Source organism: Thunnus albacares, chromosome 22 (genome assembly GCF_914725855.1).
Source record: "Thunnus albacares chromosome 22, fThuAlb1.1, whole genome shotgun sequence".
NCBI lineage: Eukaryota > Metazoa > Chordata > Actinopteri > Scombriformes > Scombridae > Thunnus > Thunnus albacares.
In genome coordinates, this window is record NC_058127.1 from 10,076,603 (window position 1) to 10,089,932 (window position 13,330).

The 13,330-nt window shown below is 40.1% G+C and overlaps 1 protein-coding gene across 2 annotated transcripts; it reads left to right on the plus strand.

The window, feature by feature from the left end:
* Positions 1-524: 524 nt before the first annotated feature.
* On the plus strand, positions 525-12,989 carry vangl2 (VANGL planar cell polarity protein 2). 2 transcript variants are annotated; one of them, XM_044341746.1, is made up of 8 exons: positions 525-657; positions 4,710-4,960; positions 5,780-5,903; positions 5,996-6,603; positions 7,393-7,529; positions 8,123-8,258; positions 8,358-8,604; positions 10,311-12,989. In XM_044341746.1, the coding sequence occupies exons 2-8, from the start codon at positions 4,890-4,892 to the stop codon at positions 10,566-10,568; spliced, it is 1,581 nt and encodes a 526-aa protein (XP_044197681.1). In that variant the 5' UTR covers positions 525-657; positions 4,710-4,889; the 3' UTR covers positions 10,569-12,989. The 2 variants fall into 2 exon arrangements, with proteins under 2 accessions (XP_044197681.1, XP_044197684.1); XM_044341749.1 differs by lacking the exon at positions 525-657 and adding an exon at positions 1,394-1,489.
* The last annotated feature ends 341 nt before the right edge of the window (positions 12,990-13,330 follow it).

Here is a 13,330-nt window from a genome sequence, read left to right on the forward strand (position 1 = left end):
AACATTTTGCTCTGATGGTTGTTTCTTACAGTATTTTATTCTCACTTGGTAGTTCTTGCCTGTTAAACATGGGGGGAGTTAATATTCAAGGGCTTTTATATTTGAGTGTCAGTCCTTTTAGTACATAATGGCAGTAAGAGACAACTGAAACCATTTTACAAGATCATTCATTTACATCAATAAATGTGTGAACCATTGTGACGCCCTAAAATTCTGGACTTTATTTTGAAAATCCTTACCGGAAGTTGTAGATGTAGCTCCTCCGTCCAGCCTGACGGTGGAGCGGGAGCTGCGGGAGTCACCGGTGCTGCATGACCGCACTGAGCCGCTCAGCTCAGCGGGACTCCGCTGCTCAGCAGATGGATGAGGAGCGTGTCGCTGCTCCGGAGCTTCGTGATTTCCAGCCGGAAAAAAAAAAAAAATAACAGACAAAAACAAACTGTAAACACAAAGAAGGATCAGGTTACTCTCCGCTTGTGGATGAGCGCAGAAACTACAGCCAGATGAGAGTCGAGAGACCGTGAATTTGGAGCCTTTTGGAGGCACTTTTGTTGGATACGCTCTGAATTGCTGCTGCTGCTGCTGCTGCTGCGCGGCTCTTTGTGCTGCTGGAGAATTTGCGGTGCAGCTTTTTTTTCCCCCAAATTGGGAAGAAAGGTAAGATGTTCCTGCGGGTATGTTGGGTAAAATCTTTTGTCTGTCATTTAAATGACAATACCGTCTGGTTACTGCAAAATCTACACCATTACTTTTGCTGCTATCTTTAAAAAATAAATAATTTCTTCATTCGTGCGCGACCACCCTCTCTGTAAGGACTGATGAGTTGGCAGATAACTGAATTGACCGCAGATTCACTAATAATGAGTCTCACCACCAGTGTGAAATGCAGCCGGTTCCTTTCATCACCTGAAGCTTGTTAGCCGGGTTAAATTAATTATGTTTTTCTTGCAATTTACCCATTTTGCGCTTTTACGCACGGCGTGCCAAATGGAACACTTTTGATTTCTAACCATGGTGACGTACATATAAGTAGAGTTTGCTGTGTGGTCACCGGTCTGCTGCTCACAGCGGCATCACATCATGCTGGGTGTGTTCTGCTTTGTCTCAAACACTGACTCGTTTTGTTCCCACCGGTGCGAAATCAAAGTGTTTTGCGCGCAGCTGCTTCCCTCAACACTTCACTGGTTTCCAGTGAGCTTGAACTCATGCTGTGTGTGTGTGTGTATGTGTGTGTATGAGTAATTTTAAGGCCTCGAAGCCTAGCCTCGGGTTGCTTACAGGAGTCAGTGTTGAGGCAGCAGCCACGCCTCGCTGGCCCACTGCCACCCTGAGGCCTGGAGGCCCCCGGGAGCCACACAGGCAGCCCGCAGCATCCACCTGAGGCTGCACGGCGAGAAACACCCGTCTGAACAAGCTGTTTCACCCACAGCCGGGACTAAAAATCTGCTGCTGTCATGAAAGCAAGAGGGAGAACGTTTCACTTGTTAAAGTAAATCCAACTTTTATTTTTAGTTTTCGTGATGTGTTTTTAAAGATGATTAATCTTTTGCATCAGCAGAGATTCACTCTTTAAGGTTTAAAGACTGGCATCTCAGCTGCAATCCACAGGAAATTGATTGCCAACTATTTTGATAATCAATTAATCAGTTTGAGTCACATTCTTAAATGTGAATATTTTCCAGTTTGACAGTAAACTGAATATCTTTGTGTTGTGGACTGTTGTTTGGGACAATATAAGACATTATGGTTGCGTCTTGGGCCTTGAGAAGCATTTTGCACCCATTTCTCACATTCTATAGACCAAACAACTTATCGATTAATCGAGAAAATAACCAGCAGATTAATCGATAATGACAATAATCGTTATTTGCAGCCATACTGGCATCTTTAGGATTAATAATTTGTAAATTGTGCAATTTTTTTAGCATGATAACTGTTTCCAATGGTCGTCCTGTGTCTACACTGCACGTGGAAAGTCTCACATAACAGATGATGCCAAACACGAAACTCCCTTGTAAATCAATCAGCGGGGGATTGATTACAGTGGGAGAGGCTCGTCAGTGTGATCGATGGCATTGATAGTCTCAGACAGGGAGAGCTGGTTGTGTTTATGTTCACGGTTGAGTAGTGCCGTGTTAAATCAAGAACAAACACGCATTGTGTGTTCTCACGTTACTCACTTTGGTGCAGCAGTGAAGGTTAAAGCTCTATCTTTACTGTCATGCTCTTGTGTGTGTGTGTGTGTGTGTGTGTGTGTGTGTGTGTGTGTGTGTGTGTGTGTGGACCAGAATATGGCAGTAAAAGGCTTGTTAACTCTGCATGAACTACAGCAAAGACCCAAAGATAATTTTTCATGCCGTCCAGAGACTCTGTGTCTCCAGGATTTTCCATTTTTAACCATAAAGTGAGACGAGCGCTCCGCCGTGGTTCCACTTATCCTTCCTTTTTTTTTTTTTTTTTTGTGTAATATGTAGAGATTTGTTTTTACCTCTAACTGCTCACAGACACAAAGGATCATTTAACTTTTATAAGGAAAATTGCGCAAGGATGGGTCGGTTATATTTAGAAGCCCATGTGAGATGTTGGATTGTGTTGATTTAATTTGTGAACATCATGCCTCCCCACTGAAATGTCATCTTTATCTAACACGTTCAGTGTTTTCCAGTTTACAGACCCAGCTTTTATTTAACACATGTCACAACTCATCTAAACTCTTTTTACTCTCAGGCTGTGCTGACATTAAACTGTTAAACTAACTAAACACATACAGGGAGATGTTTTCATGCTCCTAACAGCCTCGATATGAGGTTCAGGCCTCATGGTTTTTAAAAAAAAAACATAAGTGGCATCCTTTTGTATTCTATTTCAGGAGCACTGAAGGGGATTATTTTAGTTTTATTCACTCTTTTGTAAAAGAAATATATATCTGAATGTCAGATGAGTCAACATGAGGTCTCAACACAAGGGTTGAGAAACAATTAGCCAATGAATTGATTAGTCGGTAACTATTTTCATCATCAATTAATCATTTGAGTCATTTTTAAGGCAAAATATGATAAATATGTTCTGAGCATGTTCCTTTTCTCCTTTTTATTTTAAATCAAATATCTTTCAGTTTTAGACTGTTGTTCATACAAAATGAGATATTTGAAGACTTTAGACTCTTTCCAACATTTCATAATGAAAATTACGACTATAAACGATTATTTTCTTGAATTGATTTGTTGTTTGGTCTATAAAATGTCAGAAAATAGTGAAAAATGTCAATCACCATTTCACAAAGTTTAAGATGCATCCTAAAATGTCTCGTTTTGTCCAAACCAACAGTCCACAACCCAAAGATATTCAGTTTACCATCACAGAAGACTAAACAAACCACTAAATATTCATACTTGCGACGCCTGAACCAGAGACTTTTAGCATTTTGTCTTTAAAAAAATGACTGAAAACGATTAATCGATTGTCAAAATAGATGGCGATGAAATTTCTGTCTGTCAACTAATCGTTGCAGCTCTAGTTGCAGGCCTATCGTGAAGTGTTGTAGATCCTCAGAACTGAGATGCATTTTCAAGGCCTTACGAGCGCAGACGTATGTGCCTGCTTACAAATGTCCCAGCTGAGACGTCTATGTGTCACATGGAAGCCATTACTGAAACCTGAAGTATCCAATGTGGAAGTTGGACACAGGAGGTCATTGCACAAATAGAGAGCACGAGGAGATTTGTTATTAGATTAAGAGTCTGCTTGTTCTACAGCCAGTTGGGAAAGTACCTACAGTCTGGTTTAAAAACTCAAACAAGAGAGAAATATCCTTAAAATCAAGTCCGAATCGTTGCCTGGTAAGTGTCTTGTCTGTGTTTCTGTCTTTTGAGGTGTGTCTTTGTGTGAGAAGGGGGAAGAGAGAGGGATGGGTGAAGAGTTGATGTTCTGGTTGCCATAGCAACTACTCACCCCCCCCAACCCCCCTTCTGTCTTTTCTCACCCGTAGCCTCCCATTCATCCCCATTGTAGTAGCTAAGCTCTGTTGCCCTTGGAGACCACAGGGGACAGTTGGGGAATGTGGCGTCTGGGCGAGTATGTATCACACATCGACTCAAATCAACACCACCCTTCCCCAAAAAAATTTTAAGTATTCAAGCTAAAAGCAAGCTCACATAAAGTCTTTATTTTTATAAATGTGACACAAAGAGCACGTTTCGTTTTTGCCGCTGACTCGCACAGTAACAGTAAAAAAAAAAAATGGAATATTTAAGGCTCTGATGTTTGACCTCTACTCCTGCGTGTCGTGCACACGGGAGGCTTGTAGCTGAGAATAGAAGGTGGTGTAATTGCCCTTTATTGGCTGAGAACGCGCTCAGGGCTAAATCACTTGAGTTTCCTCCATAAAAACTCCCTCAAAGCGGAAGAATGGGCCCAGCTTTGTCCTGTGCAACTGAAAGCACACACACAGACACACACACACACACACACACACACCTCACAGTGCCAACATTTTAACAGTCCTCTCTCTCTTCTTACTCGGTGTTTCCCTCTGAGACGTTTTTACTCGTCTGATTTGACAAATTATCTTCCTGCCTCCCTCCTGTTCTCTCTTCATCTCTCTTCTCTTCACTTGTCTTTGCCTCTTCCAAGCTCACCATTTCTATAATTCATCTTTCTCCTTAACACCCCCCACCCACCACCCCCTGTTCTCCCCTCTTTTCCCAAAGGCCTCCAAGATAGATTCCCTCAGGAGTAAAGTGGACTTGCTGCGCCTCCCTCTGACCCTCTCCTCCAAATCCATCAGCCACCGCAAGAGTCAGCTGGGTGTGGTCTGGGAGAAGGGCGGCGGCGGCGGCGGCTCAGGGGCAGGAGGGGCCCAGAAACCCCGCCCACCGCTGGCCTCCGACATGGACAACGAGTCGATGTACTCGGGGTACTCCTACAAGTCATCCCACTCGCGCAGCTCCCGCAAACACAGGTATAGGACCGTAGGTTTGGCTAATTTATCAGCAAGTAGAGCGACAATTAGTGATTGTTTTCATTAGCTTTCATTTACCACTATATTCACCAGAACCCAAGTTTACGTCTTAATAACATTCAATTTCAAATATTGCAAATATTCAAATTTCAGAAGTCGGAAGAAGTTAAATAGTTCCACTATTAAATGGAGTTTGTTTGCAATATTATATGCATTTTTAAATATGGAAAAAAGAAAATAAATATGTAGGAATGAATAAACTAGAGTGTAAACAATTAATCTGCAACTATTTTGATAATCGATTCATTGCTTCAGTTTGATCTTTTTTCGTTATATGTGATAGTAGCCTCAAGATTTTGCGTTTTGGACTGTTTATGAGACAAAACAAAACATATAAAATCAAATTATGATGGCCATATTTCAACATTTTGTCACGTATTACAGAACAAAAACAAATTGTTAGTAGTTAGTAATTGTTAGTAGCAGCACAAGAATAAACGACACTATGAATAAAGGCGTAAATAAATGTTACCAGATATGCTCCCCCCTGTGGAAGTATTGAAAAAGACAATATAGTTACATGAAATATTTACATATAGTGGCTTTAAAAGTCAAAACAGAAAAAAGTCCCCTCTGGTACCATTTAAGTATCATAAACTTCTCCCCTCTCATGGTTTTTTGCAGTTTCTCAGATAAGAGTTTGATCACAATAGCTTTCAAATAATCGCATGAATGATGAGTAGATTATAATGTATATATCCTGCTGATGTAATTATTATTGTCTATCCAAGACTTACCCTTTTTCTAATGTCTCTGCAGGGAGAGGAGAGACAGACATCGCTCAAAGAGTCATGACAGCAGCATCCGCGGAGACAAATCTGTGACCATTCAGGCGCCTGGAGAGTCGCTGCTGGACACGGAGTCCACCAGAGGAGACGACAGGGTCAGAGTTTAAGAATCTCTTCAACCGTTTCTCTACAGATGTCTTCTCTGTGGAGCTACTATCACCAACTGTCTTCTCTCTTCTTTTTTCAGGATGACAACTGGGGCGAGACCACCACGGTGGTCACTGGCACCTCCGTTGACAGCATCTCCAATGAGGACCTGACGCGGATCTCCAAGGACTTGGAGGACTCCTCGCCACTGGAGTGCCGTCGTTACCTCGCCCCAGCGTTGGGTGCCATCCTGGGGCTCTTCGCCCTGGTCACCCCTCTGGCCTTCTTGGCCCTCCCACAGCTGCTTTGGCGGGACACGCTGGACGCTTGCGGCACGCCATGTGAGGGTCTTTACATTTCTCTGGCCTTCAAGCTCTTGATCCTCCTCATCTCCACTTGGGCGCTGTTCCTTCGCCCTCCCAGAGCCACTCTGCCGCGCTTCTTTGTCTTCCGCTGTCTGCTGCTGGCGCTGGTGTTCCTCTTTGTGGCGTCTTATTGGCTCTTCTACGGGGTGCGGGTGCTGGAGCCCAGGGAGACGGACTATAGGGGGATTGTGGGATATGCGGCATCTCTGGTGGATGCACTGCTGTTCATTCAGTACCTGGCGCTGGTGCTGCTGGAGGTCAGGCATCTGCAGCCTTCCTTCTGTCTGAAGGTTGTGAGGACCACAGATGGAGCCAGCCGCTTCTACAGTGTGGGACATCTCAGGTTAGTGTGTTTTTTTAATATTAATTTTTCTATCTGAGATATCCACTATTACGTCAAAATATCGCCAAAGGCATTTATCAGATTTCAGTCAAATTTGGCAGAGAGTCTGGCCTCAGGTGAAGAGGAGCTAATTTGTTTTTTGTGCAGATAGCGCTACAATATGGTAAAAAAATGCCTTTTGCCCATTTATAGGCAGCACAATAGTCACATAAATGGACTGTATATGGACATAATTCAGTGGCCATGAGCCAGACTCACTTGAATTTTTGCACACTTTGTCCATTTGTACAAAGTGACAATATTCCAAGACAGGATTTCAGCATCTTCTAACATTAAAACAACAAATACAGACAACAGTGCAGCATGAGGTTGTTCTCCTTCGAGTGCTGTCAAGTCTGAGAGATATGATGCCTTCATTTGTTCAAACTGAGCACAAGGTGCCTGATGAAATTCACTCTGAACTTAAAAAATATGCAGGAAATATAATGGGACATTTTTTTTCACAAGCAGATCATTCCCTGCATGCTAAAGCTAATATCTGGCTACCAGGTATAATTTTACATAACACTACTGAAGGTTGGACCTAATTTGCCCACAGTACAGCAGCCTTTTTCTCGTGCATGCAGCCCGCTGAAAGTGGCTGTTTTCCTCTTCTGGTGGTTCCCCACTTCCTTCATGTGCACGTTACGAGAGGCTTTAAGCCACGAGGCTGTCAAGGGTGATATACTGATAACAGCTCTGCGTTTTGAAATATGCTAGTCTAATGGAGGAATTTACTTTTTCTTGCAGTATTCAACGGGCAGCAGTGTGGGTTCTGGACCAGTACTACACTGACTTTCCAGTTTATAACCCTGCCCTGCTCAACCTGCCCAAGTCCATCCTCTCCAAGAAGATGTCTGCCTTCAAGGTCTACAACCTGGGGGAAGGTAAAATGATCTTGGCTACAGTCTTATGTTTGATCTTATTACATTATCATAGTATGCTGCCAACTGTAAAAATAATACAATGAAATTATGATATAATTACATCTAGAATATGAATTATATTTTGGTTTAACACTTTTTTTGTTTACTAGATGATTCCAAATGTGTTATTTTATAGTTTTGATGTCTTCAGTATAGTTTCAAAATGTAGAGAATAGTAATAGTTTTTGTATAATTTTTACCAAATTGCACCACCCTTTCTGTAAAATGTCCTAAAAACCTACCATTAAATACCTGTAAATTGCCCTATTACTGTAAATTAATATGAAATAAAGGGACCTGTTAAATTAATATGAAATTACCGAAACAATTTGTAAAAGAGCACAATCTAGATGCATAACAGCCATAACTACACACACATTATATATATATATATATATATATATATATATATATATATATATATATATATATATATATATATATATATATAAAAACAGCTATACTTGGTGGACATGCCGAGGACGTTCTGCTCTGTTGCTCTGTCTGCAAATGGATCGATTGGTCCTCTTTAATTTCAGCGTTTCTTTCCACAGAAAACAACACCAATAACTCCACAGGGCAATCCAGAGCCATGATTGCAGCTGCTGCTCGCAAAAGAGACAATTCCCACAACGAGTACTACTACGAGGAGGCAGAGGTGGAGCGGAGGGTCCGCAAACGCAAAGCCAGGTGAGGAGAAACCCGCACAAATACATGCATGCAAACATAAACATATGGCTTGAAGTACAAGGATATGACAGAGCTTCATACCCTCGTTTCTCCTCACAGACTGGTTGTGGCAGTAGAAGAAGCCTTCACTCACATCAAGCGTCAGCAAGAGGATGAGGCAGTTGCATCCTCTCCCAAACACCCCCGTGAGCTGATGGACCCCAGGGAGGCTGCCCAAGCCATCTTTGCCCCCATGGCACGGGCCATGCAGAAGTACCTTCGCGCCACCAGGCAACAGTCCTATCACACCATGGAGAGCATCATCAACCACCTGCAGTTCTGCATCACGCACAACATGACCCCCAAGGTAAGAAGGGTAATTTCAAGTAATTCATGCTAATAATACATATTTCTATGTATATTTCATTTCCATGTTTATTTGTTTGTATTTTATGTATTTATATTTTATGTATTATATATAATGTAGTTTTATTTTTGTTGTTTTATTGGTTTTTCTTATATATAAACATTTTATTGTTATCCTGAAGAAAAACGGAAACAAAAACATCCTTTGTGGCAATATACACAAGTTCATAGATGACCTTTTATGAAAACATAAATATTAAGATGAGTAAAAAAAAAACAATATACCCATGAGTACATCATACAAACAAAATAAAAAACAGCAAAAAAGAAATGACACAAAAAAAAATCTCAATTAAAACTCAACCAAACACAATGTACAATATCACTTACAATCAAAATAGTATAAATAGTAAAAAAAACATACTATGTGTATGTATGTGTGTATATATATATATATATATATATATATATGACAAAAAATTATTTTACATTAGATGATACATTAAAGGGGACATATTATGCTTTTTGTGAATTCTGTTATTTAAATACTATTTGTATACTGTTATGTTGTATACTGTTATATCTGTCAAACATGGTCAAAGTTCTAAAACTTGAGGTATTTAAATGTATATTGAAAAGCTCCTTGCAAGTCAAAAGCCACGGCGTCAACCTGCTCTAAATGCTTTGTTTGCAACATTTTTTTCTACTTTGCCGATGAGCTGACATCAGCTCATAAATGCCTATAAACAGCTGCCCATAAACAGCTGTTTGTTCCGTAACCTTGGTTGCTAAGGTTGTTGCTAAGGTTTTTCCATTTGTTGTTTGCGATTTCCACTCTCATATTTCAGATCAGATTTCGGATTCAACATGTACGGATGTATTTGAGAAGTTGACATTTCGAATAAAGAAGAGAAAAAGTAGTGAAGTCCTACTAATATGTGTTTATTTCATGGTTTGTTGACATTGCTTCTGGAGCTGGAGGAAGTCTCCCAAGGGGCAGCTTTGGAGAGCTGGCCAATCAGAACAAAGTGGCTAATCAGGAGGGGGGCTTTAAAGAGACAGGAGCTAATACAGCCTGTTTCAGACAGAGGCTTAACTGGGGGGCTGCTTAAGGGTCAATATAAGTTAAATAAGGAGTTTTTTTTAACTATAAATCATGCAGATATTCTAGTAGAGCCCCAGATTAAAAACATAGACCTGTAAATGTGCATAATATGTCCCCTTTAATTATTTTTTGTAATTCTTATCATTATTTGCACTTTCTTTCATTAATTACTTTAATGGAAAGTGGCATGTCGTCTGCATATTAAGCAGCTTTCTATTACCTGAAGCATATTTTGAGCTTCCCCTCTCCTGTGAGGATCCAGGTGATGAATGCTGTACTTTCATTGCAGAAAATATAACCATTCAAACCCAGAAACCCAGTGAAGATCAGTTTTTATATATATATATATATATATATATATATATATATATATATATATATATATATATATGTAATTGTTAATTGTAAAAAACATACCATAACTTTAGAGCTGCAAATGAATCAGTTCAGCTCTTGTTTAATTTTAAACCCTGCCCCTTCATGTCAGTAAGGATCTGGTTAAGAGTATTTGCTTAATGAAACCATTAAACTTGTTTATATATATTGTGTGTGTGTGTGTGTGTGTGTGTGTGTGTGTGTGTGTGTGTGTGTGTGTGTGTCAGGCTTTCCTTGAGCGTTACCTCAGCCCAGGTCCTACCCTCCAGTACCTGGACAACAGCAGGGGGCGCCAGTGGACGCTAGTGAGTGAGGAGGCAGTGACGGCCTCTCTACGTCAAGGCCAGGTCTTCTCCCTGAGAAGGCTCGACTTTTCCCTGGTTGTCACGGTGACGCCCCTCCCCTTCCTGCGTCTGGGTGAAGAGTTTGTTGACCCCAAAAGCCACAAGTTCGTCATGAAGCTCCAGTCAGAGACATCTGTGTAGGAGGTGGAGATGAATAATGGACAAAAGAAAGGAGGAGAATGGTGACTTAAAGATACTAATTTTAGTGCTTTCAGGGTCTCTTTTTATACATTTTAGTCTTTTAGTTATTTTTAATATTTGTTGGTAAGCATGATACCCAAATATGCAGAGAGGACATGGCTAAAATGTCATGAAACTGTAATTTAATAGTCCACTTACAGAAAAGAAAAGACAAGGCAACAGATACACTGTCTGACCTTGTTCCGCTTTTGTTTCTGGTGAAGTATAAAATTAGACTGACTGACTTCTGATAATGCACCACAGACACTGCTTCCACTACCCACTGAAGAATTAGGACTGTTTTATATAGTATTTCACCACAAATTGAATGAAATACATTCTGTTGATAAAAATTTGATCCTTTGGTTAAAAAAGGAATGACTAATCGAGTCTATGAATTGGATTTTAGCCACATTTTGTAATGGTGCAAAATTTATTCAAGAGAATATACCCAGGTAGGACTGGACTGTCTGTGGTCAAGTCTATATTCAAGACTTCTGAGTGAACAGGAACACTATACAGTTGACTTTTTTTATGCACAATCAGACTTGGTTCAATCTTTGTCAGAGCTGATCTTACTTCTGTTTCATCTTTTTACTTGAACTTCTTGTTTGGCATTTTACAGGCTATAAACAGACTGGAATCCAAAACAAAACAATCACCTAAAAAGTCCCCTGACGTTTTTTCAGTTGTTGGATGTTGACTGGATTCACTGACTGAATCAAAGGGAGGTGGAACTACTTTCGAACCGCTTCCTCTTTTTTGGATTCCCCCTGAATAGTTTACATGTATACTCTCCACTGACAGTATTTAATTATGAAACACTGGATGGACTTGACACACTGAGCAGTTCATAAACATATTGTATTACTTCCTGTTTAGGTTTTGAGGAATCACCTCTCATTTCTGGAATTTTCATTTTATGGTTTACGCTTCTGCACTGAACAGAAATACAACTTTCTAAGCACAATGTCGGCTCAACAGAGGGCCAGTTTATGTCCAGTAACACTGGTAGCAGATGTTTTCAAGCTCTGCATATGAGATTGATAAGCCAAGTACAGCCAATGTGCTTCTTTTTGGCAGCTTGATGTTACTTTCTGACTTTGATATTTTGCGGAGTGCGTGTGTGAATTTGTGTGTGTGTGTGGTTGAACATGGCTGGACAAAGAGGGTAACGCCCCAGGGCCCAAGACCACCAAGGGCCCCAAAAGCCCTGAGTTTACTTGATGTACAGTACCAGTAAAAAGTTAGGACACACCTTCCCATTCTCTTGAATGAAAAAGTGTGTCCAAACATTTGACTGGTACAGTAGGTAATTTGTTAATTCCAAATTTTCTTTTAGGAACTTTCACTGTCTACATACAATATAAACTAAGACAGGTCCTTACCTAACCTTGTGGCCTTGTCTCATAACAGTGCCCTGTGTCAAACTAATTGTAAGACCTTAAAGCTACTACTGGACCTTAAAACTAGTGCCCCACTGATTTATCATCAGTATCAGTCTAACACTGTCGGACTCATGATGTGAATAAAAAAAGTATTAACATGAATCCCGCAGAACCAGAGATGTCATCTTTTTTTTTTCTTTTTTTTTATTCCACACATTCTTCTTCTTTGTCAAAAGCTGGTGCCAACATTACCCACAATGCAACTCAACCATCAACTGTTGGGTCTGAGATTCTGGTGCATTATGCTAGTAACTGCTAACATAGCATCAAGTTGCTATAGCGTCAAGCAGAAATGAGGAGCAAGGCTACAGAAGTCTAGTAACCTCACTTCTTTCTAACTCAACACCCCTGGATTTTAATCATTTTCAAACTTTTAGTCTTCAGCCCCAACTGACCTGAAATATGCCCATTACAGTTCCCGAATGCACAAGGCACAAGTGAACATATTCAAAGTGTTTCTTTTGTGACAATGAATTGATTATCAAAATTGTTGCAGTTTGATTTTATGTTGATTAATAGACTAATAATTCCAGCTCTAGCGGACTAGTTGGTTTCTGGTTGTCTGTGGGAAATAATGAACCTGCCGTATTGACAGTCAACAGGGGTACAACAACACATTTTCAACCCCAAACAGTTTAATCCGGCCATGGGTTGAGTTTTTTGTGTGTACATTTGTGTGTCTTTTTGCTACTCAAAGATGTCCTTTTCTACACTAAAGAGAGAGATTGTTGTGTCACTCACAGTTTACATGTACATTTTGATGCAGTTTTGGAAGGTAAGGTTGTGCTTTTCCTGTTTATTGATCGATTTGTTCTGCCGTCACTTTGTTGTATTGATTCTAAGCTCCCTAACAAACACATTCTATTTACTGTTACACTGTGTTTAGAACTGAGTTGATGTGAAAGGTTTTTAATAAATCATGTCACCCTTTTGAGTCCCAAGTTGTCTTTGAGTTTTCTTCCTTAGACAGGAAATGACGTTTAAGTGTGTGGGAGTGACTGAAGTGTTAACGTGAAAGGTAAACGTTTCCATTTTATTACAACACCATGAATCTACAGTAATTATCCACCAAACTAAAGAAAATACCCTGAAATAATACAAAGTAGGGATACTACAAAACAGAAAATGAACTATTTAGTCTAACTTTACTCTGAGTGATGGGGATTTTTTTTTAAAAAGCTGATAAACGAGATAACCAACTTTTATTTAGAATAAAAGTGAAGAAAAATATCCAGAGAGTAACAAAACATATATATATTTAATAAAATGTGAGTG